The sequence below is a fragment of the Astatotilapia calliptera genome, chromosome 13, assembly GCF_964374335.1.
Source record: "Astatotilapia calliptera chromosome 13, fAstCal68.1, whole genome shotgun sequence".
Taxonomy (NCBI): domain Eukaryota; kingdom Metazoa; phylum Chordata; class Actinopteri; order Cichliformes; family Cichlidae; genus Astatotilapia; species Astatotilapia calliptera.
This window is the reverse complement of record NC_137434.1, coordinates 19560928-19588640: the sequence shown is the minus strand read 5'-3', so window position 1 is coordinate 19588640 and position 27713 is coordinate 19560928. Positions and strand designations below refer to the sequence as shown.

Here is a 27713-nt window from a genome sequence, read left to right as displayed (position 1 = left end):
TTTTTCTTAATCATCCTTTAAATGTGAGGAAATCTGCACACAGGTTTGTGGAGAAACTGCTTCAGCAGAAAATGATGTAATTCCAGGAATCTCTTTTCCTTTTTCCTCCCTCTCTTTTTTTTTTTCATATTTCAGCGTGGGCGTTTTGTCAGTCCAAAGGGAAGATGGCAACCCTCTGAGGGAGGAGAGACCCCAAGCATGAAGACACAAGGAACGCATGTGTTGGAAAAAGTGACAGCGAGGCAAATGCTAAGAGAAAGCTGCTTCCTTACCGAAACGCACACTGTTAGCGATATAGCTAGCTGTTGTGAAGGCAGCTGACAAACTCATAGCGTGGCATGTCTCGCCCCGTTTGTGAATTTTCAAAGAGTGTGATTTGCAAATAACATGAGTCTCTGGGCATAGACTGGGCATGTAAGTACGGTGAATAAAGCCCCCCTGCTCTGCTGAGGGAAACCCATACTTGTCAGCTCAGTTCTTTGTCAGGAACCTGACAGATAAATAGACAGTGTTTTGCCGCTCACTCCTCCTGCCTTATGTACACAGAGGCGTGTGTCTGCTTCCACATACAGGTTGACTTGCTTTAGGGGAGGAATTTGTTGAAAGATACCCCACCGCTTCTCAGGGCAATGACTGAAAATATTGTGGGCCACTTCAGACAGCCTCAAACAACAAACAATGGGGGTTGATGTGTAACCAGATAAAACACAGATCGGATAGCTGGGTCTAAGCACCACTACAGGGCTTATTTTTCATGCAAATTACTACTAATGAGCTTCCTGAAATCTGACTAATTATATCAAAGTGATTTCTTTAATTAGTTTGTAATAATTCCTCGCATAAACATCATAGTAAACAGATTAAGCTATATAAAAATATCAATTTGTCACACTTATATGAGACGCCGTGCAGTCGACGCTAATCTAGCTTCTCCAAAATGCCAGAGCAAACATTTATTAAAGAATTAAATATGTACTCAGAGAATGTTTGGTAACATTAAGGGCGTGTATCTTTCACATATTTGTCACGGTTTCCCCGCAAAGATCTCGATAGCATATAAGGAAGAAGCCTGAATAGTGAGTGTCAAGTGGTAAGAGAGGTTTCAGTTAATAATTCAATGCTCCACATAAAGTGCAATATTAAATTCTGTAATTGAAAGTCATAAAAAAGCGTATAAGTATTTAACTCAAACAGAGCTAGTGTTATTGCAATCCAACATCAGAGATTACACCAGTGAGTGACTGCAAGACTGCATGTCAAATCCAAATACCCGTTTGAAAAATAACAGATGACTTCAGAAAAGATAAGAAATTGAATTTATCTACCACTTTACACCTTTTGTTAATCCAGCAACATTCCTAAAACCCCTAAAGAGTAAAAATATCTAATATACTAGCAGTCACGAGAGAACTCGCACGACTACCGATCTTTCTGATACCCTCAATCTGCACTGAGATGGATTAAACATTCAATTTGTTACTCGCCAGACCACCACCTAGGTTCACCACTTACCATACAAATGGAAAACACGCTAGTAATCTATTAGCCTGCCTGGCCTGACACTGTATTATGTTGTATTTGTATTATATTTACTTCAGGGAAATTACGATTCAAGTCATATTTATCTTCATGTGGAAATGTGTGTCTAAATGGAAATCACCTATAGTGCGAGGGTGGATGCAGAGCAATACTAATGTGATCCATGAACCGTGCGATTTAGTCACCCTCTATGGATGCACTATGAGCTGATTCTACATATCAAACATGCTCTCCCCCTGCTAAAGCCCATACCCAGAGCCCCCGATGCTGTTTGATAATTATTACGCTTACATTACAACACAAGACCTTGCCTGTGGAGTTGGAAGAGCCACCCCCTTCCCCGTAAACTAACACACACACACGCTCGCGCGCGCACACATGCACACGCACTCTTTGTCATATACAGTAGTAAACAGCTTCCCAGTAAGCTGTTTGCACTTCACTGCCCGCTCTAGGAAATAAAAACAAAGAGCAAATTGGGGGTTTTGCGTCTCAGTGAATAAATAAGGTTGTTTTACTCACAGAATCCATTACCTTTTTAAAACATGCGCCTAATGCGTTGAGCCTTTTCATTCTACAAACAAAGCCTAAATTAGGAATTAAATACATTGGTATTTAGATAACGGCATTAGCTTTATGACATCAATGTAAAAAAGTTGGATGCCATCCATATCATTCCCATGCTTCCATTGTTACGTTAAATTGCAATATTAATCCTGGCTCAAACCAAGGTACTGTGGCTTTTATGCAGTACACTTGAATTATGCTATTGAAGTAATTGATAGTGATTCAGTCATTGAAGGTACTAATCCCATGATTCAGTTCATCTCTCTCAGTGCCATTTACCTCCAGATGTTTAGAGTTTGGGGTAATCAATAAAGAGGGAATAAAGATTGGCATTCACAATACTCCCCTTGACAAGCTCCAGCCGAATGTTTGTCAAGCAAATTAAACACACTTAGACTTTTCACCTGCTCCTACAACGACACCACATATGGCCGTGAAGTTAAAAATAAGAAACTGTGCATACATTACCATGCATAATGCACAACTCCCTCCATTTAATATGCAAATTTTGTAAAATATTACTGAATACCTTCTGTTCGGAATGAATAAATTTGAATTGCAATTAGAATAATCTTGTATAATTAATGAAAACTGTCAATTTTGGTTCCGAAGTAATTTGATTAGCATGTTGATAGGACACTTATCAAGTTCAGTAAACTGTTAGATTAAGAAGATGAAAAAAAAAAGATTCTAAGGATATTTTTCTCAACGGCTCTGACATTTTCCCTTGGCATTGTAAACAAAGACAGTAGCTGGCAAACTTCCTGAATCGAGGGGCGAGAAGGGGAGGGTGCAACAGAAAAAGAGAAATAGAGACGAGGACAGAGATAGAGAGCCTCTTGAGATAATCTGTGAATCTCAGTCCGCAGATGAAAAGGAGTCTATCGTCAAGGCTCCTGAGTGAGCTACTCATCTCTGCCCTCTGCTCTCCAGCTAAGCCCAAGTTTATGGGATTTATCTCGTGAACCATTTGTAGTTTTCACATCACATGATGAGTTAAAAACAGCATACAGCTTTTCTAAATGTTTTGAGGCTATAAATGTTGAGTTCACAGCTAAAGCCCACAGACAACTGATTCCAGTCTGCAATTCATCTGAGAGTAGCTATCTATTAGCGATCAACAAATTGATGTACGCCATTGTTGTATTGTATAAAAAACAACCATCTGTACTGTCTACAGATGAACAGAGCTAGTGACCTCCTTTTCCCCTCTCTTTCTCTGCTCATTAGCTATCCTGAACCTCTTTCTCTCCTGCCTTTAGTTTTCAAACCCCCAAATGAGACCTAAATCGCTTGCAATACAGGTTAGCTTGAGGAGAAGGGGGGCAAACATCTGTCGCGCTAGGTACCCGCATGCAGCTCGGGGTATCTCCTGCGAGGAACTTTGGGGATGTTTAATTCATAAACGCTGTCATCCATGTAAACCTCCTGATTTCATAATGACTAACTCTTGGTGGTTTAATTAATTTAATAATGCCTTTCAGAAGCCATAAATGAAAGGGTCTCTGAAGTGGTGCATTAATTAGCCAGCTCCGCTGCTAGCCCTGTCAGACTGGTGGCTGTCAAAAGCAGGGCAAAGCGGAGGATGGGCACAGCTGACGTCCTGAGTTCAGAGGTCATGCCAATCATGCTCCTCACCACACTTAATGAGTCATAATTTGTGTCTGGTATACACATGTATTAGGGTCAACCTGTGGTCATGTCCATAATTCTCTCCCCTTGCTAGGCTACATGAAAATAAGTGGCGGGACGACAAGGTACTTACATTCTCAGTAATAAGCTGTGGCATGGCCACATTATGTTGCTTCTAGTATTTACATGGAAAGTACAATCCATCAGAGCCATTGCCATTACCTTACATATTGTTTATGCTGTTACCCGCTACATATTTTGCTTTAATGACAATGTTATGACTTACTTGTTCACAAGATTATAATAAAGAATAAATCAAACTTCATTAAAAGTCTCAGCAACTCAACGCATGAGCGCACAAAATCATCACAGAACCAGCCAGATTATATTCCAAAGTAACACCATGCATCTCATAAGGAGGTTGTTTTCCTTTTTCATATTTCATAAATATGAACCAGGGTGGTTTGTGTCTGTGCCTGTCCATTTATTACCATAAAAATCAGCTGACTGAAGTATCTCACTATCTGTGGAGGCAATTAACTGTTTTGAGAGAATGCGTAATACGGGACTTTGTAATGGTATCATTTGGAGTCAAGGCACAGATGCGCCGTGCGGAGCCATACTGTAATTAGAGAGAAACGCTGTACAGGTTTTCCACTAATTAGCAAATTATGCTGAAAATAGCATCAAGCTAATTAACAGTTATTATGGCATTTTTGAAAGTATGACTTTAATTAGCAAAGTCCTGACGCAGGCAATTTCAAACTCGTCTCTGAGAAGATGAGGAGGAAAGGGAAAAAAAAACATGGGGCATGATCAAGAAGATACCCAGATTATTACGATGCTGTCAAAAACTAAAGGAAGGGGAGAAAAAAAAACAGGAGGGGAAAAGAGAGACTGTGTGAGTGAGCGAGGGAGGGAAGGGAAGGGAGGAGGAGGAGGGCCGGGGGGGTAAAGCTTTTGTGTGTTGTGTCTGAATCTCCATCCAAATGAGGGGACATGTGTGCTGTGCCACGTTGCCAAGAGGAGCCCTGAGCCGTGTGCCCAGTGTCAGGTGGCAGCGGCTCACCCCTCAGCTACCAGGCGAAGACGAGAGTGAGCTCAGCTGGTGCCCACAGCCACTCACTTATTCTACTCCGCTGCACATTAAAGGAGCCCTCGAGTGGAGCCAAGCAACGCCAGCCAGCCAACCTGACAACAACACTCCACCTCCTCCTCATTTCCAACAGTTCCTCTTAGCACTTCCAGGGACCCACCTTGGATCTAATGACGCCCGGTGACAGCGGATACACTCGGAGAATTACGCATCTTCTTAGCTTACAAAGAAAACGCCTTCTCCGTCATTTTGGATTGGCCTTGTGAAATTATTTCTAACTGGGGAAATGTCACTCATTAACATCACAATTGTTGATACGGCGTATTTCCGAGTATTTCCGAGGTGTTTCGTGGATAATGTGTCTTAAAAGGCACCTGTGCAGAACCTTTTGAAGGGAGGAATTGTCACCAGTGGAAGTGGGGAAACGAGAAAAAGAGGAGTGGAAGAGATGGAGGGAAGGGAGAGGAGAGAAGGAGAGGGGTGGACTGAAGGGTCTTTGAAGGCCCAGTGTGTGAGAGAGAACAGAAGTGTGCCTAGCCCCAGGCAGCCTACGGCTCAGGCCCATTAGCTAGACTGACCTTGCCCGCGCCTTTGTCTTTGTGCTCTCCTCCCGCTGCTTCCCCTTCTCAAGCATTCCCTTTTTGTTGTCTCCGAGCGAGATTGGGAAGAGGGCCATATCTTTCAGCTTTCTAACCCCCCCCACAATCTACCACTCCTCTCTACCCCACACACAACACCCCCCACACTTTGCCTGGAGCTTGTGCCCCCAGAGGGCTCGGTACAGTGACACGCCTAGCCGGTGGCCACCTCTGCCCCGACGAGAACTTGGCTGGAGTGGTCAGCGCCCCGAAGACCTCCGGAGAAAATACTACATATCAGGGGGCCCAAATCATGGCGCTGCAGGCCTCGCATACATGCACCCACTCTGGGCAGCCTGCCTCTTTATTGCCTGCCTCTCATTTGAGAGGATGGAGACCGGCTGCCAAGTTTTGACACCGCCACATATGGCCTCCTCCATCAATCGGACTAATCAAGCATCAAGGGGAGGCAGGACCAGCTTAATTGCCAGCCAGATATAGCTGCTCTCACTTGACGTGCAACCTGAAATAGAAACAGGTCTAAGGAGACATGACAGAAGATAAATGAATACGGCCATTGTTCTAATAATTGTAGAAATACATTTCTTTACACTTTAAATCTTAGCCCCAACACAAGTAACAGCTAATGCAATAGACGTGCTTGTTTCAACATTAACACTATTGCAAATATTGCCTTAATATAGCATCATCTACTCATTAAAATGTGGATTATGTTCACATTTGTAATGTTAGGTACCTCAGGTTAGAGAAGTGTACAGTAAGTTGTTAGGGAGTTTTTTTTCCCATGCAGGCAGAAGAGCTCTGCTCCTCCAGAGTCCTTGAGGCATTCTGTCTGCCTCTGCCTGCCTCTCTCAACTTCCTGTTTCCCTACACCCCCCACTGGGGTAGCAGCCACGGAATAACTTAGCACATGGAATGAGGAGGAGAGATCAACAGCAGTGATCCATTCATCTTGAGTTTCTCCTGTCACTCTCTCTTTCCGTTTGTAAACACTGAGGGTCTGTGGTCAGAATGGCCTTTTGTCCACTGTGTTTTTCTGCATCCCTCTCTTATTCACTTCAAAGGTAACAAGTGACAGATGTCTGTCTTTGCTGCGGTCTTAAACACTAAGGCTCCCGCGATAGCATCTGGACTGAATGTCAAACTGTGAATCTACCCTAAGAATGTACTGTGGTTATGCCAAGCTCATTGTTATTAATGTCAGGGACACTGCCTACAGAAGTATTTAAAATACTCCCTGTAGTTCGCAGCAGGGTGCGCACCGGGGGAGGAGTTGGAGAGGGGGGCATGTATGTAAAAATAATGGACAAAGATTATTAGAAAAATATTAAAATAGAGAAATTATAACAAAGGGCAAAGTAAATGGATGAATAGCTCAATTAGATCTATATCATGATTTCCTGGTGGGCGTGCAACTTCCCAAAGAATTTGACTCTGCATGAATCAATTTAACCACAGGAGGTGATAAAACCGAAAAGGAGGGGGGGGAGAAGGAGGAAATATATAACATGTTAAAGCAGAAGTTTAGCGGGATTAAAGAGTTCCCTGGAGTTGCAAGAACTGAAAAAGTGGCAAAGGTGGTGGTGTTTTGAGCTTGTAATCACAGCACGGTGCTGTGTTTATTTAACTTTCCCTTCTCCGTCGCTGCCTGCTTTTGGTATTTACATGTTTAATTGAGAAGTGTGCTGCTGGTTTCTTCTGCCCATCTGCCGAGTCCCTTCCTCTTATCAAGCTCATTCCTCAAACTGACAGCTCTCCCTTTCTGCATATCTCTCTTTCACTCCCGTGCCACTACACTACTAACTCCTCTCTTCCTTTCCATGTCCCTCTTCAATCTGTCAAGTTCGGCTATGAGTAATGACAATGCGTTTTCTCTCAAATCAAACCAATAAGTAGAAACACGCACAGGCAGACTCGCAAGAAAAGTCTGTGCCGCCGGTGTCACGTCATGAAACTCTCTGTTGTGTGGTCCGGGGTTTGTTTGTTTTTTCCTCTTAGTACCACGTCTAAATCATGCGCCTGTCAGACGCAACATGTGTGTCATTGTATCCCCATCAGCGTGTTTCATTGTACACACTACCACCTCTGAAGAGCTGCCTCTTATCAGTGGAGTGTCAGAAAGCCCCCAGCACCACCACCTCCTCCCTGCTGCCTTTCTAAATGCTTTTCTATTAAGAGCAGTGTTGTGTCCCTCTGATAGCGGCAGCTTCTCCACTTCATCATTCATAATCCCAATGGGCATCAATGGACTCCATGGCCTCGCCACCCACACCAAAGCCTTTGTCATTCATTGCAAATGAAAACAACCTAAATGAGAGAGAGAATCTAAGGAATCCACTACAAGAGATGGGGAAAAGGCTCAATGGGCCAGAGCACTCCAATCATGAATAGTCTCCGCCACGGTAAGACACAGGCGATACCTCATATGTTTCGAGTGGGCTTTTGGCCTGCTTTAATCCTTTCTAGATGGCAGAAAACATATGGTGATCACTATATAAGTCTGAAATGGTACCACTTATGTGCTCAGGCCTTTTAAATGCAGTTCTATTTTAGCTATCTGCATGGCATGACAGGGAAAAAACAATAAATTCCCAAAGGTAGACAAGTGCTTTGCAAATCAAGGAATGAGCGCCAGATGAGAAAACAAGAGATGAAAAAATATCCACTATACTACATTATAGTGACGGCGTAGGCTAACTTTTACTAGCTCAAAAAGTCTAAACTGATGTTCCTGCCCTTCCCAGCATGCAGAAGTCCCGCTGGGGGCCTCAATGTGATCAGCAGCATCCCCACCACGTCTCCTCATTATTGAGTAAATAGGTTTGGGCATGTCCTCAGTAAACAAAGCCAAGACTGACAGTTAAGGGAGTGAGGGGAGTGGGAGGCAGCCTCGTTCCCAATTAGAGTCGCCTCAGGCAAAACTTTAAAGAGGAGATCAATCCTACAGATCGCTAAACTGATCCTGTCACAGGCTGGGGATATTTAAACCGTGGTGCAGAGCAGAGCGGTGCAGGGCAGTTCTCAGTACAGTTTGACTGTGTGTGCTAATGACTTGGGGGTAGGCTCTCTCACCAGGACACACACCCCACAGCGAGGAGGCCGTGATTGACGGGTGAAATCGGACCTCAGCTGCAGTTCTCGGCACAGTAGGGGCCAGATGGGGAAATAGTGATTTGCGTTTTTTAGTATGCAGCGCCTGCACTTACGGATATTCCCTAATTGTCTCCCTTACTTACCTGTGAGGCTGTTTCCCATCACAGATGCAGAGTACATTTCAAATTAACCCAGGATGTTTTGATTTTTTTTCACACCCTACACCTTTGAAGCAGACTTATTAAAATGTGCCAGTGGGGCTCATCCCTGTCCATCTACTCAAGGTAAAAAAGTTAGTTCTCACTAATGTCGAATGGACTAACAAGAGTTGAATGAAGCAGGTGTTGTGGAGATGACACCAGAGTTTATTCGCATCGTCAATTCATGACATCCCGCTGAAGCGCCAGATACCACATCTTTGACTACAAGTGAGAAACATGCCTACTCCAACTCCCAGGCATACATTGGTAATGTGTAATGAGCTACCGAGTTTTCTGCAGCTGCAGAGGAGCTGCACATTTAAATGAGCGAATAATGTATTCTGTATATCACTGAGATTTCTGCGCGGGAATTAATCATGATCATAAAAGCCAAAGACAAAACAATATACCCGGGCCACTGCTAAATTGTTGTGATCTAATGTAAAACAAATTCATTTTTCATGCCATTAAAGATAAAGAAAATCTTAAAAGGTTTGGTTTTGCTTGTCTGCGTCTCTTATTGAGAGTCATTCACTTTCAACTTTATTTGCGGATTATTGCAAATCCCCGGTACAAATCATATCATGAAATCATGTAGCTGGGACATTGGATGTGTTCTGCTAATGCTCAAGGAAGATCCCCTGAGGGAGCCATTGAGTGGGGGAGAAGGAAAAGAAAAAGAAAGACGGGATTGAGGCAGAAAGAAAGAGGGAAAGCAAGAGAGAGGTGGAGAGCAAGCTACAGGATGGAGGAAAAAGAGAGAGGAGGGCGCGAAAGGAAGACAGAGAGGAGGGGAGGGCGGCAGCAGTCAAGCTGCACTTTATCCTGACAGATCTCCTTTACACACTAATTTCCTTGTTAAAGAAGAGAAAATGGCACTCAATCCGGAGAAATCCTTTTCTCCTGGAGCAGGCCTGTCAGCTGAGGGATGAGTGGATACAAGCGTAGCTTTCCTCCTCAGGCTAGCTCCCCCTGGCACACAGCAGCTAGGCTACCGCTCACAGCAGAGCTCTCTATCTATAGCCATAATTAATACACCATCAGAATATAATGAACCATACCATGATACATGAATTTCAGTGGATGCTGTCGACAGCAGTCATTTAACCGCGCGCTGGAAATCAAATGTGAAGTGAATTGATTTTTTGATCATGTCATCTCCATCACAAATGGCAAACAAATCGTGTACAAACATTTCATGCTCAGTTGCTGTTCATAAACAACCCCCATGACAAAATAGTAAGCCTCCACCCCCCCCCCCCCACCCCCCCCACCCCGCCCCCTCTACCCCTGGCATTCCGAGTTACCGGCAAAGACAATAAAATCCAGCAAGGGCACCTCTTTCACCGGAGCATATTTATCACTGAATTTGTAATTCACCAAAGTGTATTAGCTCGGATTTGAAGAGGGGAGAAAAGAAAAGCCTCTTTTATTTTAAGTCAGGGGTGTTAGCTGTTCACTCTGGATGTTCTCATCTCCCAAGATTACTATTCGCGGGGTGTGTGTCAAGACTACTTTTCAGAAATCTCGGTAACAATTCAGATGCGATCGATAAGGAGTGACAGTTTATTCTAAGGCTTAGCACAGGCCAAGAAAAGAACGAGTGAAGCATCAAGTTTAGAGGAATGAATTTGTTTTGTATTTGATTTTTCCATTAAATTTATCACCACTTTAACTCTCCCTTTCCCCCCTCACTCCTTTTCACTCTTTCCCTCTCACTTTCTCCCTCACTCTGTCACTCACATCAACAACAAGGCTGTAAACGGCTGTCAATTTCTCATCTGTGATTCCCATGTCTTCATTTTCATCCATTTTTGATTGCTTCACACCCTGTACCTATGGTGCTTTTAGTGCTCATCGGTGACCTTGCGAGATGATGGGGGAAATTATAAAATACATTTTCAGTGGCAGAGTGACGGTGCCCTTTGTAACACTTCATCATATCTGCTGTGGACGGAAAATAGTTGAGAAACATTTTCTTACACAACTGCCTAATGCTGGTTTGGCCCAGAATCATATGGTAAATCTATTACCACTTTGTCAAGAGAAACCACTTGAGGTTTCCCACAGTGTAGCAGCAGGCAAAGTGGGAAATTGTAACCCTGAAACTGCTGTCCGATTTCTCTTATTAAAGTGTTTTCAAAATCTTCTCCCTTTTCGGATTTAAGGGTCACTGAGAAAGCCAATCAGAGGGACAGGCCAGTCAGAAAGCCAGCGGCGTGAACAGGACAGGAACCAGCTGATGAAATTCATCCATACTTCTCACTTATGATGACATGATTGATTTTCCCTCAGAGTGCTCAAATGTAGGATTGTCTTCCTACCCCCATCTCCTCCTCCATCCCGCCTCAATCTGCCCACCCACCCGCCAAGCCAGCAGCTAATGGATAAAGCCTCTGTCTGTCTCAGGCATGGCGGAGAGTTGACGAGTGGAAGAACAACTGCAACGAATGAAGGGTGAAATCTGAGAGTGCAATTTTCCGTCTGTCAATCTCCCTTCAAGAGAACAAGTTGACCACCAATCAGGGGAGTCGATTCGGGGCTGGCGGTTGATGGGAGCATTCTGAGTGACAGCATCATGTCACTACATTAACACAGCAATGAGAGACATAAAAAGGAATTTTTTGAAGGGCCCAGCCAGTTATTCGATTTCTGGATGTGATTTGGGGGGTTGGGACCATACTTTTCTGCCTTAACAAATGAACTAACTGACAGGTTAATGCATAACATATCACTCTATAATTCATGCTTCTGAATTTGGGAGACTCCTATCATCCACTAGGTGCTTCAAAATACAACCAATTAAACTTTACTTAATTATTAAAGTTAGAAAGTGAGGGAGAAACATGCCTTAAAAACTCTTGCTTGCAGTCAATTACGATAAAACTTTAATGAGCCTGGATAGAGAGCCATAAAAACTGATAGCCTCTGTGTCATGAATTATATATCCATATCGATTTTGTTGCTTTGCTATAAGAATTGCAGGTAATCGTATGTTACCACATGTAAAGTGCACTTCCCTAGTGAGGATAAATATTAACTATCAAATATATATGAGGTGTGTGTGCATTTATGACCAAGCTCATGTAGAAAATGAAGAGCAGAGATGTCGAGGCGAGGGCCACTGGGAATGGATGAAGGGTGCCATTTCTGACAGTAAGAGAGACCCTTAGCGGCGCTGGCTTGATATGTTACCTAGTTAGCGTCACAGAGAGAGGAATAAATAGTTCTTTATTATTTGTGGTTGCCATCATGTCTCTCCTAATAGACAGGCTATACTGAGTTTAAACCACATTATCCTCTGCGAGACCATTGCAATTACTCTTGAGAGCTTGGTCTGATGTGTGGATAAGGCAGGTCGCCCATGTCTTAATGAACACAAACAATGTGAAATGGAGGAAGGAGCAGTGGGGGGAAAGATAATGGCAGGGGAGGGCTTGCTTTAATAGAGACAGCACTAAGTTGTTTGCTATGATCTATGCGAAGTCTGAGAATGCTGAAAACCTCCACTGTTAGTTTGTAGAGATCTGTTTTCATGATCCTATTACCCAATAAATCCACACTCGCTCCTCTGCATTTTGCTGACAAGCAGCAGGCACAAATCCTGTTTAGAAGACCTCCAGTTGTGGACTTGTGTGTCTTGCTGTCATTGTCGCGCAGTCCTGCCTTGTTGGGACACTCACAGGGGTTAAAGGGCACCAAACTGGATCACTGTGACGCCCAGCACGAGCAATATCCCCAGCACAAATGGCTCAGCGCTGGATTAATTGATAAACTGCCGCTCCACTTCATTAGTCAGACAGACCAGGCTTAACGAACGAACACAGAGAGAGTGTCACTCTGAATATGTTAATCATGACTAGCCATTACGGGGCTCTTCCCTCTACCTCCTTGTCTCAGTCTACAAAGACCGTGGATATGGAATCACTTCCGACTGTCTGTATGCTTGTAGTGAGCAAGGCTATTTATCAGTGACAATGGAAAAATAACAGGAGACAGACAGACACAAGAGTGGTCCTTGGTGTTATTGAATATAAATATATAATAACCATGTAAAAAATGCATCATTTGGCCTTTTCACAAAGGCAGTTGTAATATAGCGCTAGGTGAGCACTGTACTTGACGTACACACTGGAGGTGAGGGTGTCAGGGGAGAGCTCGCTGGAGAGAGAGGAGGTTTTTATTGTTGCCCAGCCCTTCCGCTTAAGTGCACATGGCTGGGAGGAAGCCGGGACCTCCAGCTCTGACCTCTGCGCATGTATATTTAATAGGCCATCAGTTGGCCGGGGCAGCGCTCTGATCAGGATTCAGAGAGGGGCTTTGAACACCCCTGTGTATTCCTGAGCGTGCAGCCTCAAGCTGCTCTCCCCAGCTGTGTCAATCCGACAGCACTGTTACAGGCACCCAGACAAGGCGCTGGGCACTCCACTGCTACCGCCTAATGACTACAGAAAAAAAAAAAAAAAGAAGCAAAACAAACACAAAAACAATAACATTTGGCGTATGGAGCTCTGCTACCATCTAATGAGTGGTTTAAAAAACAGAAATATTACACCAGCTGATATACTGTAGGGTGCGTGGAATGCCTTCGGATTACATCAGCTATACTATACAATGCTATGTTCCCTTTAATAATAACAAAAAGGCAATCTCACGGTGACTGCACTACACACGCTGGTAACGATTGAAGAAACAAGACGGCAAACAGAGAAGTGCCACTCGTGTGTCTTTTCTTCTAACAAGGTATCACTACTCTTTGAATCAAATCGGCTTTGTGTGCGGGTGTGTGTGCATGCGTGTGTGAGCGCATGAATGTCACAGCGCACGCAAGTGTGTGCATATGCGTGTGTGTGTGTGAGGGCAGCTTAACGAGGGTGGTTCATTTGACAGGCAATTAGTTTGCGGAGCTGCTATTGACAGCCCCTGTGCTTGTGTTTGTTCAACAGCTCTGGGTGAGTTCCACGCTCCCTGGGCTACGTGACAAAGCACCTCCGACAGGGAGCTCCTGATCTCCACCGGGGCTCGGAGGCTCACACTGTGAGGGGGGTGGATATGTGACAGCCTAGCAGAGAGAAGAGAGGAGAGAGAAGGGGGAGAGATACAAAACCCACAAGGGTCTATTAGGGGGTTGTTGCAAGTTAATGTAGCTACAACACACTTTTTGTGTTGTATTTTGAAAGGCCTGAGCAATGATGTTGTCATTTGTTGTTTGATTGCGGGGATAGCGGAGGGTAATCTTAGGAGACGCACAGGCTCTCACACTACATGCACACACATAAAAATGCAGAAAGAGAGGAGACGAGGAGGTGGGGGGAAAGCTTGAGGGAGATGGAGGAGAGGAAAAATATAACAAGATCCAAACACTCTTTTATCCTCGAAAATCCCATATTCTAATGCAAGGGCCCATCCCTCTTTTAGTTGCAACCGTTTCGTTTGTAGAGCCAAGCTCCAATCAATATCATTATTTTCACAGAGGATCGAAGTGCCTTCACCGAGTTAATGGGGGATTGAGGTGGTAAACGTTTACCCTCTCACTGTCAGCAGAGCAGTGGTCCATAGTGGGCCCAGATGACAGCACTGGCCCCACTGTGGACACACTATGTGGAGATGTCCTGTGGGTAGACAGGCTGCATGGACTGTCAACCGCCTGCCATGCCCTAGATGGCCTAACATATCAGCCACTTGAGTTAGAGCAGCAGCATGGGCTCTGACTTCTGCTGGAGCTAACAGAAACAAAACGGCCAGTGCAGGCAGCAGCACTACTGCACCGCTTGACACTGTTATTGTTGATACGAGGAAAACCGAAATTACACTTTGCTTTTCCTTGATTTATTTTATGATTGGAGACAGCACTGATGTAGTTAAGCAAAATATTAACATGTATTAGTTTTTGGACAGCACTCAATGCTGTTTGTGACTACGGATCAGCTGTTCTGTCGGATTTTTGAGAAATGAGGACTAATCTGCAGCTGGCAACAGCAAAGCAAATTCTCTTGTATAGCAGCATATGCTAAATAGCTCTTCAAGCGCGCAGATGCATTGCTGTAAAATACTTCTCATGTCTGCGTATCTGCATCTCCCAGATGGGTCCCAAGCTGTGCCAAACTGCATCTCATCAACTGCTATGAACTATGGCATCACATGACCACAGGAGATATGTGGAGTCCTATTCTGTCTTGCCTTGGCACAACGTGGTCAAGCGATGCATCATCGGTGAGCACACACTTTGTCAAAAAATGGGACGAAGGTGAAGGAAAAAAGGGAGGCAAGGGAGAGACGTGCCTTTTCTGCTCAAACTGTCGAAGTTCTGTTCAGTGAGCAGAAGAAAAGAACAAGACTTTTGTCTATTTTTTTTTCCACTTAAGAAAAAAAAACGACTAATCAGCAGAGTTTGAGTTGATTCGGGTTTGCACGAGGGTGTGACAGAGCAGTGAAAGATTTCATGGGACGTTGCCCCATGATTCATTGAGTTATTGGTTTCCGCCCTGTTTTAATCGCTGACGTGCCCGAGCCAAAAAATCTCGGAGGATTCCGGAGAGTTCTTTTCTCCACCATTCAGCAGAATGGAATTTGGTCTGCAAGTGCCTCACGTCATTCGAGGCGTCCTTCACAGTTTCGGGGGCCCTAATTCAAACCACATGGAGGCCAGCGTCCGGTTACGGACCTCTGCGAGAGAAAAAAAAGGACATATTCCCATTGGCTGCATCAGGGCGGGAAATGGAGTGTCTTGATGGAAAAAGATAACAAACAGATCTAAGTGGGAGTCACAACACAGCCTAAGCACAAACATATTCACATGCATAAATATACATACACATGTACGTACACGAGGACATATACAAATATACATGCATATACACAAATACACACACAGACTGTGAAACATACACTTGGGCCTGCAAAAACTGTTTGCTTGACATGATGGAAGAATGAGCAGCAGGCTCTGTAATATTGCTCCTATTCTTCATTGACAAGCATATATATATTTTGCTGTTCCCAACTGACTTTGCAGCGCTGAACTCCATTTATGAATTATCTGACATATTTCCTGCTATTTTTTTGACAGGAGTACTCAGAGGAAATTTCAAGGCACCTTTCTCCTGACAAGTAGAAATATCAATATTTGAATAAATTGCAGATTTGGATCTCCTCACATGGATGCTCTCCAGCAAGAGTGTGTGTGTGTGTATACGACGGCATGAATGTGTGTTTGTGGATGTGTGTTTTGCATGTGTGTCTGTGTTTGTGTGTGAGTGAAGGGAATGGGAAGGGGTTTGTTTCATTCTGTTACCACGGTCTTATCCCCCTGAGCCCGCAGGCAGAAATCTGTATGCAGCATTTCATTAGGAGGGAGCTCGACTGAGTGACATGTGAAGCACACCTCGCCGTCGACCTGATGAAGTTTACTTCTCTCAAACGACAAAAAGCCACTTTGTAGACTAGCCTTTTTTCCACTGAGGAAGAGAGGGGGTGATGGCTGAGCACCAATAAAAGAATCATGAATGCTGTTTCACAGAATGACAGGCCTATCTGTACACAAATATTTCTCTTCGAGAAAAATGTAAGCTTCAGAGCTTTTTTTTTTCTCCTCCCCTCTTTTTAAAGTAGATTTGACTTGATAGAAGTGACAGTGTTCAAAATATGATCACCTAAATTCTAAGCCTTGTAGAAAAAAAGGTTGACAAGAAGCACAAAAGGGAGGCTAGAAACCGATTGTTCTTATCTTACAAAAGTGGCAAGTTTTATGTGAGGAAAACAGCATTTCACCCAGTGAACTAAATAATTTACAAACAAATACACCGTTGTCCTACAACCTTGATAAATACACACTCTGTGTATAAGAGGTCAATGTCAAGCATCCATAACACTCAGTGCTGTCTTCTTAAAGCTCCTGGTGTTACGTATGAGAGACTTCTGCCTATCTGTCTCACTCTGTTTAGCTGCAGTAGCTGCCATGCTGTCTGCATGTCTCCTGCTGCCGCTGATAGATCACTCTCCTGCCCACCCCTTCAACTTACCCCTCCTCTCTGCACCCCGCCATCATTTCAGGGAGCTTGAGAAATGGCTTAGCCATGTGAGGTTACTCAGGTACCAAACAGGCTGTGACCCTTTGACCCCCAGATCTGACCTTCCTGACCTGAACCTCATACTTTCTCCCTCTCCCCCCCCAAAAAACAAAAACAAATCTAATGCACCTTAGCTGCTCAAAGAAAATCGCAAAGCTTTATATCAACATGGAGCTTTGACAATCATCTGTCCACATGACCTGCGATTTCTCCAACAGGGTCTGCTTGACACTTACAATAGAGAGGTGACGGCACGCAGGTTGTCCATCTCTCGTCTCGCCTGCCCTTATCTCCTCTCCTCTCCATCTCTCTCCGCCTTGTGTGCACAACTTAATAACCAAGCAAGGGGTAGATTCCCATTATGGAAACCCTGGAAAATGGCCCGGACATTTTCCCCCATATCTGGGATCTCCATCTGGAGGACGCACTCTCGCTCTCGCTGCCCCCCTTGTCCAATCTCTGTGTGTGTTCTGGTGAGCCTACGCTGCAGAGATGGCTTTCACTCTCCACTGGCTACAATGAGATTGGCGCACCAGGTTGACTCTATTCGACTCGACAACCCATTTCAATAACGTAACAAAACAGAACAGAGTGGTGATGCTGAATAAAACATTTTTGAGGGGTGCCCAGGGGGCAGTGTGGAGGTCTTAAATGATCTAAATCTGTAAAATTTTGAAACACTTTAGCAGACACATACATTTATGTAGCTATAATCTAAAATAGTGTCAACTTAAGAATAGCAGGTGATTCTTGCTAGCCTGAGCTGTATGTCAGTACGGCTCTTCTCCAATCAGGCTTCATAGCTAGACTATGCAGTTAATAGACTAATAAAGATTACACTGAGGTCAGCAAGTCACTAATCCCTGGCATTATTAGTAAAAACAAAGCCTACAGCTTTGCACTATGCACCTTATCCCATCTGAGTGCCTATGCACGTGCATAAAGTCCGAACATAATATGTGTGACTTAAACCATACAATGAGAAGAGAAAATAAATATGCTAAGAGCAGCAGGGGTGGACCAGGCCGGGCCTCTGTGGACCTATGTCATCGCTCCCTCTGGTCTCAGCTACACTCCCCACCCGAGCGAAAGGTTCAGTGATTACGGAGGCTCAACTTCCCTCTAAGAAAGCAAACCGGAGCTGCAGTCCAAACAAGGCCGAGCCAGCAGCGAGGGAGCACTGCTGCACCAGGCAGCTCGGGTTTACCGTCGCCTCCGACCTGGCTGGCCCCGGGGCTTGCATTAGTCCCCAGCCCAGCCTCCCTAGGACAAACAAACAACCACCACTTACACAGTCAGACGAGCAGTGAGGCAGGGAGAGCTGGTGCCACCAGCACTGTGTGGAGGGGAACCTGACCCAATTGGATTTGCTTTATCACCCCATATAATGACTCCCAGACTGGCCTGTTCCAGTGGTCGAAAATAAAAGATTACAAAAAATATCTGCCTGCTTGCCATTCTGAGTTTGGCCCAAAATGGGCAGCTCCCCCAAAACAGATGGGGAGGCATCTCAAAAATGTTCTCTGCCTCTGGGGACATGTGGTTTTCCCCATCATTATATAACTGTAAACTCCTGGATGTCAGAGATTGGGGATAATAACTTTCAGATGTTGGCAGCCCGGGCCAAAGCTGGGACCTGCTGGATGGGAACAGTTATTTGGCAGAGAAGAGGAAGTCCGAGAGATTAGGACTAAGATGTGACAGGGAGGAAAGTGGATCTGGATGGAGCTCAATAGGTCCTGTTAGTCTGTTCCAGTGTGTTCGGTGTTGTATTGGGTCCTAATGATGACCGTGTGGAAGGCAGGGGCCCAGCGTGTGTGTGCGGGTGGGATAGAGAATGAGACATGAATTAATATCAAACCGCAGGAAATCATGTCATCGTGTTAACACGCTGAAATCAAGCTCAAGCGATCCACCACTTTTAGCATTCCATTTCAATTTTCTGAAAGATTTGATATGACAGTTTTAGCACTCCCCACTGCAGTGCAGATGTGCCACTAATTCAGAAACAGACACACCTCCTTCAATAAATGAGTCCTTATAGAAGTGTCATCCTGTTAAACCATTTTTATTGGTTTGTCTCACATGAGCAGGAGAGGATCATTGTTCACTGCAGACGTGGTTGCCGGTTGCTGGCGTGGTCAAGGTTTGGTCACTTAAACTCGCACTCCTCTAATGAAATGAAACATCTCTTCATATATATTTTTTAATATATTCCAGCTGGTCGCTGCATGGTAGAAAGAACAGCCCTGTTTTTCTTCTTTTTAAATTTTTTCCCCCCCCTTTACTTTAAAGTATCGATCGCAGTGCTGAACAAGCAGAGGAGTGTTTTTTATTGTAAATCAATACTGATCGATCTGCAGCCTGGGTGTTGAATATGGATCAATATCACACCAGGCTGTGGAGGAGATCTGATTTCAATTGGCAAGAGAAGCCCACAGCAGGTTTCCATCAAGCGGTAATTCAAGACATGGGAACATAAGTCAGATGGATTGATATAGACTAGCCAGGACCTTTCTTGCCACTGAACCAGCACAAGGAAATTTCTGTCATATATCATTAACGCAGTTGGGGCAGGCAGTAAAAAAAAAGATGGGGAGCAGAGTACCTCAGTGACCCTCAATGAAGAGCTTTGGTCAAACACTAAAAAAATATGCCATTATTACTGTGAACTTTATGATTTTTATAAATAAAACCCAGAATAGAAAAACAACTGAAACAGTAAAAGCTGAATATCTACTCTCTGTGCACACACACACACCACAGTGTGGTCATATTCTGCAGAACTCCTGGTACTGATTATGCAGAGGTCAAGCTGAGATGCATACTGTAAGCTGTTATTAATTTACTGAACAAATGTCCTGCAGGAAAATCTGGTGCATGGTGAAATGTTTTTAGTACACTTATCACGGGGTCGATCTTTATTAAACCTGCACATTTGTTTAATTTACCACAGAAATGAGACACAAAATATCATTTAACAGCGCGCGTGTGTTGCAGAGGAGCATCGAGCATGTGTGTATGGTAAAAAAGCTGGTCACCTGGTTCATTCATCACTTGTTTGTGATTCCTGAACAGAGAGGCACTGTTCCAAATGACAGCATTGTAAAACAATAAAAACAGAGCTATAGTTAGAAATAACTTGTCACTTTTAATAAATGACACTGGTTCAGGGTTCTTTCTCTGGGGCTTCTCCTCCGATACATCCCAGGCACCCCTGGGGCCAACAGAGCAGCCAGCAGACCAGCTCGTTTCCCCGAGGTAACTGATGACCCTATCCCTGAATTCCCCCCATCTTTGTCCTGTGACCTCACACCAGCGGGAGCAGGACCATGTCCGATGAAATCTTCAGACTGCTTCCCATCCTAATCTAGCCTGTGTCACACTACAAATTGCTACATTCAGAAAATGGAAAAAGATTGCGGCGGTGGTGGAGGGAGGGACTGACAGAGGTAGGGAAAAAAGGAAGGATGGGCAGGGAGGGGGAGCAGAGGAGTGTGCATCGACAACCAGTCCCCTAAGAAAAATACTTGAGGAAAGAACGACTCGGGAGATCCCAACATGGAATCACATCTCAGCGAACATATTGATCTGATTTACAAAACCTCCACTCTAATGCGAAACAAATGGCGTGGGCGTGAACTGGTACTTAACCATAAAACCCCAGCATTACTCCGTCTCCGATGAAATACCACATATATCCCTCACCAGGGCCTAATGTGCTGTTTTACGGCCAGATACGACTGAGGTTGACCCAACAGTTTGTTTGACAATTAGGGGAAACCTAATAAGGATTGAATGGGAGTAAGAACATGCCAAGAGAAAGAAAGGAGACTCTTTTTCAACTGAAAAAATAGCACAAAAAAGGAAAAAGAAAAAAAAACACACACACATAGGTCTGAGTGACCTAAATGTGATTCACAGAATCGGGAGCTGTTCGACAAAGATCTTGCGTCATTAATGCTTTAAGGAACCAAACAACATCATCACAACAGCTACAAAGTTTAATTATAAAGGAGAGCTGCTAAATATTTGAGAAAGAGTGGCATGTTTTATTTACCTCAGATTTAATTTCAATAATGTAGGATTTTCACCACGGTGGCTTATTGCAGCAGTGTGTCGGGGAACAGTGAATAAATCTCGATAGAGTGTTTTCGCTCATAATATCAAAATAAATGATCGCTCCGCAGCTGGACATGAAAACTATGGAAAAACAAGTCGGCGAATAAAGATGGCAAACTTTAACAACATATAAAGACATACACCAAAAAAAAAACAAAAAAACAAGTGAATAAATAAATATAAAATCTTTGATAACCTTTTCTTACTCCTCTTCGGCTTGTGTGTGTGTGTGTGTGTGTGTGTGTGTGTGTGTGTGTGTGTGTGTGTGTGTGTGTGTGTGTGTGTGTGTGTGTGTGTGTATGTGTGTGTGTGTGTGTGTGTGTGTGTGTGTAACTGTGTGTATACAAGGTCCAGTGTTGCTCTTGGCCCAGCATTCATCCCATCACCCCAGCTCTGGCCTTGTTTCTGTCAGCAGTGAACCAGGGGAGTAAAAAGTGGAGGGGGTGGGTGGTTCGGGCAGCTAGAGAAGGAGAGAGGAAGAGAAGGAAAGAGGGAAAGGGAAGGGGGGTGGGGTTGGAGGGGGGGAGGGGTTGTCTCAATGGACAGATGGACTGCTCTTTCTCAACACATGTGGAACCATGTTTCGTCTTTCACTGCCGTCAAGCTGGAGCCGAATCCGTCGCTCTGTTGGCCCGCGCCACTTTCGTACTGCACACCTCTCTCTTTAGCACAGCACACACACACACACACACGCGAGTGTGTGCACACACTCAGAGATGCAGGTACACACACAAAACACATGCACACACGCCACACAAACATCTCCGTCTTTCTCTGCACACATGTTAAAGTCATCACCCCTGCTCAGCGCTAGTAAAACACAACACCCCCGGCTTCTCTGCTGTTGTCAAGTCTTGCCATTAGCTGATGCCACTGGGGAATCCTACCCTAGTGAGGTGGGTCTCCCTCGGGAACGTCAGGCACCACGTTACATTCAGCCGCCACTCATGTGAACCCAAACATGTGAGCATAATTTGGAAAATATCATTTATACTGTGCGTCTTTGTACGTGTCTTGACATTTACAAACTGCGATAAAACCGACATGAGGGAGGAGGGAATAGAAAACAGGGCGAGTATAATTTGAGGTAATGTTTTGCTTAGTGAACAGTATTACCCAATCCTGGATGTTGGAGCACTGGGAAGGAGGTTCTGGCTCTGGGGCTGCAGAGAGGGTCTGGGTTTCATTTCTCGGCAAGTGCAAGCCAAAGGAGGGCTGCCAAGTACAGCTTTCACTCTCAACACTTCCTGCTCTTCCTACTCTGGCTCGGGAGGAGACAGGCTTCACTCAAACATCACGTCGACTTAGGCAGGGGTGGCCAGTTTATTCTCCCATTTCTCAATGGGCGTGAAAAACTCACATCTGTCACACGAATTACACCAAACACAGCCATAAATCCAACAGCAAGATGGATATTTTATTAAGCCGCAAATAATAAGACATTTGCAGGTGTTTGCATGCGTGTGTAAATATAATAACAGAGCATTTCCTATACATGTTAACAGCTTTAAATGACTCACTGTAAAATCTAAAGAGCCCACAGCTCAGTGGTATAATGTTAAAAAGAGAAATAAAAGTAACACCTGCAGCAATCAACTCTAAATCAAAACAACAGTGACCCTATCCACTGCATCATTTTCATTATGGATGGTGGGATGGTGTTAGATTAACACTACCTACCGAGTGCCATCTTAATTGCCCCTCTGCAGATGCAGTGAAAACATGTCATTTAGGCACTTCATAAACAGACTTCTCTTTGCAGGTTATCAAGTCAGCCGCTCAGTGAAAACACACCCTCTTTTCCAATGCTGATGTGCAATTAAAATGGTTTTAGAAATCCTCTTTGACAGTCCAGGGCTTAGCCAAAAATGTAAATGACATTAAAGGAGACAATGAATTTAATTTTGCTTAATGTCCCCTTTCGCTGATTCTCATTTACATCACATTTCCACATAAAGGGCTGACCTTATAAATACTGGCATTTGTTCAGCTTTTGGAGGTAATCACGGTTTTGCACAAACCAGATGGGAGCGCACAAATTTTCCGATTTGTTTCTTAGAAGGCCGAGGGAACCACATGCGAGACGTTCTAAGGCTGCGGTCTTTTGTTTCTGGTAAACAACTTGACAACAAGTCAAGTGCACTCTGGGAAATGACCTCGTAGGTGTTCCACAAATGAACGATAACGCAAAGTCATTTAGAAAATACAGGCTCACTAATGAGGGACATAACAGAAAGCTAAGCAAAATCTACATTAGGCAAAAATTTAATTGCATTAACACACGAACAGGTGCGGTGAGGCCTTTATAAATGAGCTAAATGAATAAAAGCCTCCCACAGCACAACCATGTGTGCTGACCAAAAAAAAAAGAGAGAGAAAGAAAGAGACAAATAAGGGGAAAAAACAAGTCAATGTCATGAATTATTCAGTGGCTGGGCTGCACTCCAAAGGTCAGTGCTCTTTGACCTTTGTGACAGGAAGTGAAAGGGAGGGCCGTAGCCGCTGGAATAAATGAAGCTGACATGTTTAGATATGGTCCAGAATCTGTTGGTGAATGGCAGCGTAAACTCACACACCTTAAAAAAAATCCAAATTCATACACACATTTGCCGCTTGTCTGTTTCAATGCTACTTGCATAAATTGCTCGAGATCCCTGTGTAAAATGTGACCTTTGAACCCTGACAGTCAGAATGAGTCATTTTCTCTCCTCTTTCAACAACATGTGCCGTCTTATTACAAAATCCATGTGTAAGCCGGAACAATGTATCTAATCTTTCACACAAGAGAGGACAAAGTCAATATGCAAGAGAGTGAAGGCAGATACCCAACCAGAGGAGTCACCGTAAATTGAGTTATGTTTGGCTATATGTGTACTGTAAATGGGAAAACCATCTAATCAGATATTGGGTGCCTCATCACTATATTTCTAAAGACTTAAATTACCAGTTAAATCAGCCTACACTCCCACTTACTTTAAAGGACCATTAACTTATAAATGTGACAACTGTAGCACTGCTGGATTTATAAATGAGACATAGCAAAGTGTACAGCTATGCGATCATAGCAACAATGCTACAATTAGTGGCTGTTTCCTTTATTTAACAAGCACGGACTGACTTACTTTTTTTTTTTTTTTTAGTTTCTGGTTTGATGTCTGAAGAAAGGAAAAAGAGTGCTCATGCTCTTAACAGTGAATCGACTTTTTTGTAGAGCAAAATACAAACTGACTTTTGCAAAAGACACTGAAACTTTAGTAGCACATATAAACCCACCCAAATGCAGCAAAAATAGGGCCTTTCTTCATCCAAAAATTAATATGAATTATGCAAGGGCATCAAATGTAAGTGCTGAAATATTTAAAGACCAAGCAGTGCTGAAACTTTGTGACAGCTGTTGGGCCTATATCTAACCAACTTTTTTTTTTTTTTTAAAGAGAATCCTTCCTCTTCAAAAATCTGAGTGAAAATCTGTATCAAAACTCTGAGAGAAAATAGGGTAAACAGATGTCTGGCTTGACCGCAGGAAAATAGGACACATTTGGAATGATAAGTTTCCCAAACTCCGTTGGATATGCCAGATCCATGGGAATGCCAGTTAATGTCTTGCTAGATGCCAGCTAGCTGTGTGCGCTTTCCCCTCTTACCATCTGGGAAAATGTTACAGAGAATGAACGCCATCAATGATTCACTCCAAATCTGTTTCTTAAGGTTCGGCCATGCTACTGTTTCTCTGGGAAATGTGGCAGTGCTAGCTGGTTTTCATACTGTAATTGTAGACAGATGAGACGTGCCTGATTCAACAATCAAACCTCTCCTCTAGGTTTATGTCACTCAACTATGTTCTACTCAATTGGAAATAATCAGTTTCTGCCAGCAGCGACCGCAGCACAGGTGCCTGTAATGATGTGCATGAGAAAATGACAGATGTAACAGAAATGGCTGTAAAACATGGAAGCTTTAACAGAAAAGCTTACCCATATGCACAGCGGGAAAAGTCAAGTAATTGCAGTAAATAAGCTTACATAGCAAGCCTACAGTGTGCTCTGGCCGTGTCCGTAACTCTTGCTAAACCCTGCAACCTTTCACAAGCACCCCTCTCTGCGAGCCTCCTTCAGTCACTGGGAACCTGTGTGGGTCTGTTAGGGTGAGCTGACGGGCTCATAGTTACGACATGGAGACAATGGGAGGGTCTAATGAGGAACATATGCTTTTGTGTTTCAACAGAGCTGCTCATTGTGCAAGGAAAGGGATACTCTACTCCTATTCAGACTCGTCACAATGAAAATCCGAGCCCTCCCTGAGCCAGTTGAGCTTACAATATCCATCCGCTTCTTTCTTCCCTGTTCTTTTTTTCCCACCCCTCTTCTTGACTTTAATTCTCCATGCATTCATTTTGCTTATTGTACTTAAGTTACATGTTTTGTCCCGCAGATTGAAGAACAATGGCGTGCGAAACTCTAAACAGTAAAAGGCAGCAGAGCAGCACAAAGCAAACATGAAAGCGGCGGAAATCAGGAGACGTAGACGTCTCAAGTTATATGTTAATGTTTGCACTATCGCTGTCACTATTGTAAGGAACAAATGCACCTGACTAATGAATTAAGAAATCCTTGCAATCCGGCGAGAAAAAAAAAGGAAAAAGCTATACTCTTACGATGCCCTAAAAAAACCCTCAATAGTTTTCTTGCATTGAGATACATTCAGCCACAGCAACAGCATGAACGACATACAAGCAGCACGCGTGTGTGTTTGAGGATGTGCATGCGTGTGTGTGGGTGTCTGTCTGTCTGCGTTTGTGTCCTTGTCTGAGTGTGCATCTGTGTTTATCTACATGTGTGTCTTTGTGAGCTTGACTTCAGACAGCAGTAGCTCTGGTAATCCATCCAGGCTCCCAGGGCAGCCAGCTCCTACTTCCTGATGCATGAGAAGCCGCTGGAGTGGAGTGGCAGCAACAACTGCTCAGCCCTATTTGATTACTAATAAGAGAGTTGTCCCCTCTGTCAGATACCAGGCATTCTCCACTAAGCAAACAGTGATTCCAGCTAGTCAAACATTAGCATTGCTGTCTCTCCCTACTACGTGGTGAGAGTTACATTGAGATCGACGCTCAAACTACACCCCCTACCTCACCTCTATAGCCACCGAACACACATAAGCACATAAGCGCGCAAACCCTCGTACCACCAACCTAAACATATTCACATTGACCAAGACCTATAGTTTCACAGTGTGAGGGAAAATGTCAACGCCTGGAAGAAGGCCATTTATTCTCCCACTTTATAAAGTGATGAAGGTAATATAAAAGTGGCAGATAACTAGCCTGAAGGTGCAGAACAAAACAGCAGACATAAAATGTTTATCCCTCCTAAAACAAAGCTTTAATGGCACCTAGCTCACAGCTAACTTGAACGAAGGAAACAGTCAATGAAAAACAACTATTGACAGTGTAAGCATCACTGTCATAAACAAAGAAAGGAAGCCAGCCAAATAAATGCGAAGTTGCCTAAGCTAATTAGGTGTATTCCCAGCATGATCCTCTAGTGATTGAACCACCTGTGACTGAACAAACCCTATCCAGGTGGTGACCGCCCCTCAGTGCACAGGTACTTGGGAAAGACACCCCTCAGCCACTCACACAGAGTCACCCACAGTTCCCACACTGTGGGCTGTAAGATGCAAGTCAGCCCAACTGGGCCGTCTGGTACAGCGGGAGGGGACTAATTTGTTCACTAGCTCATCCGTGTGCCTGCTCATCCACTCAGTCACTCATGCATTTAGTCAGTCTGACGCTCACTCATTCACTTACTCATTCCCTGTTCGCAAACACAGAAAAGGAAAAAGCTGCACACGGCCTACCTGTCAATGATCACTGGGTCTGAGGGAGTCTCGTTCCTGTTTCCACAGCTTTTCTTGTCACAGCATCGGCTACAAAAACATAGAAAAGTGTGTTACAGGGCAAGCGATACTTTGCACAATAAATACAAATAAATAAATAATGCACAAAAAAAAAAACATGCACGTATTACGCGTATCTGAGTGCTTTTGATATGGGGGGTAAAAATTACCATGAGATTTCCTTCACTCAATCTATCCTTTCCATTGATGCTGATGGCTGATAAAAATGGTGAAAACAACATGTTGTGTTGTTTGGCTTAGTGTTGGAGGGGAGGGGAGTGGGGATTGGGCCAGGAGGCAGGGGAGTCACTTTTCACAGCTTCAGCTTTTGTTTACCTCTAATTGCCAAGCTGCTATTTCTGAGGGAGATGCAAGGTGCCACCCTCAACCAATATTTCTGCGGGGCATTTATCAATTATGGCCTCAAAAGCACTAATCTATCTTCCACCACATGTTTCAACCATCTCCTCCCTAAGCCTATAGCTAGCTGCCTTTCACTTCTTTGATTGGGACTGGAATAAAAAAAAAAACAGCAAAAATAAACAAATACATCATCCCAGCTTCCATTTGAAATGAAAACATATAAACATATGTGAATAAGATTGATTTATGCCATATGGTGCAGAAAGGGAAAACAAAGATTTTGTGCAAAGCTACTGTCAGTCAAGCACACGCTATTTAAATATCCCTGATTTACATGACTTTCTAGAAGCAATAATAAAAAAGTGTTTTATGGCTGCAAAGTACTGAGAAAAAATATATAATTCAAAAACTAGTTTATTACACGGCTAAAATAAAATATGCTTTAATTAGATAATATATCAAAAGAATATTCTCGTTATGTATATCTTCTTATGTGATAATAGGCAGCAGTTGTAGTAGTTGTTTTATTCAGCAGCAAAAT

The 27713-nt window shown here is 43.8% G+C and overlaps 2 protein-coding genes across 11 annotated transcripts in view; one reads left to right on the top strand and one right to left on the bottom strand.

Moving 5' to 3' along the window:
* LOC113035481 (methylated-DNA--protein-cysteine methyltransferase) overlaps positions 1–462 on the top strand; it is a 62717-nt gene extending 62255 nt beyond the window's left edge. For both annotated transcript variants that reach the window (XM_080288023.1, XM_080288024.1), the window contains exon 5: positions 136–462. In XM_080288023.1, coding sequence (XP_080144149.1) covers positions 136–321 — 186 coding nt within the window. In that variant the 3' untranslated portion in view covers positions 322–462. The remainder of the gene's footprint in view (positions 1–135) is intronic.
* The window catches only part of LOC113035527 (transcription factor COE3), a 67636-nt gene that overhangs the window by 35201 nt on the left and 4722 nt on the right, over positions 1–27713 (bottom strand). For all 9 annotated transcript variants that reach the window (XM_026191150.2, XM_026191153.2, XM_026191151.2 and 6 more), the window contains exon 6: positions 26771–26839. In XM_026191150.2, the coding sequence (XP_026046935.1) occupies positions 26771–26839 (69 nt within the window). The remainder of the gene's footprint in view (positions 1–26770; positions 26840–27713) is intronic.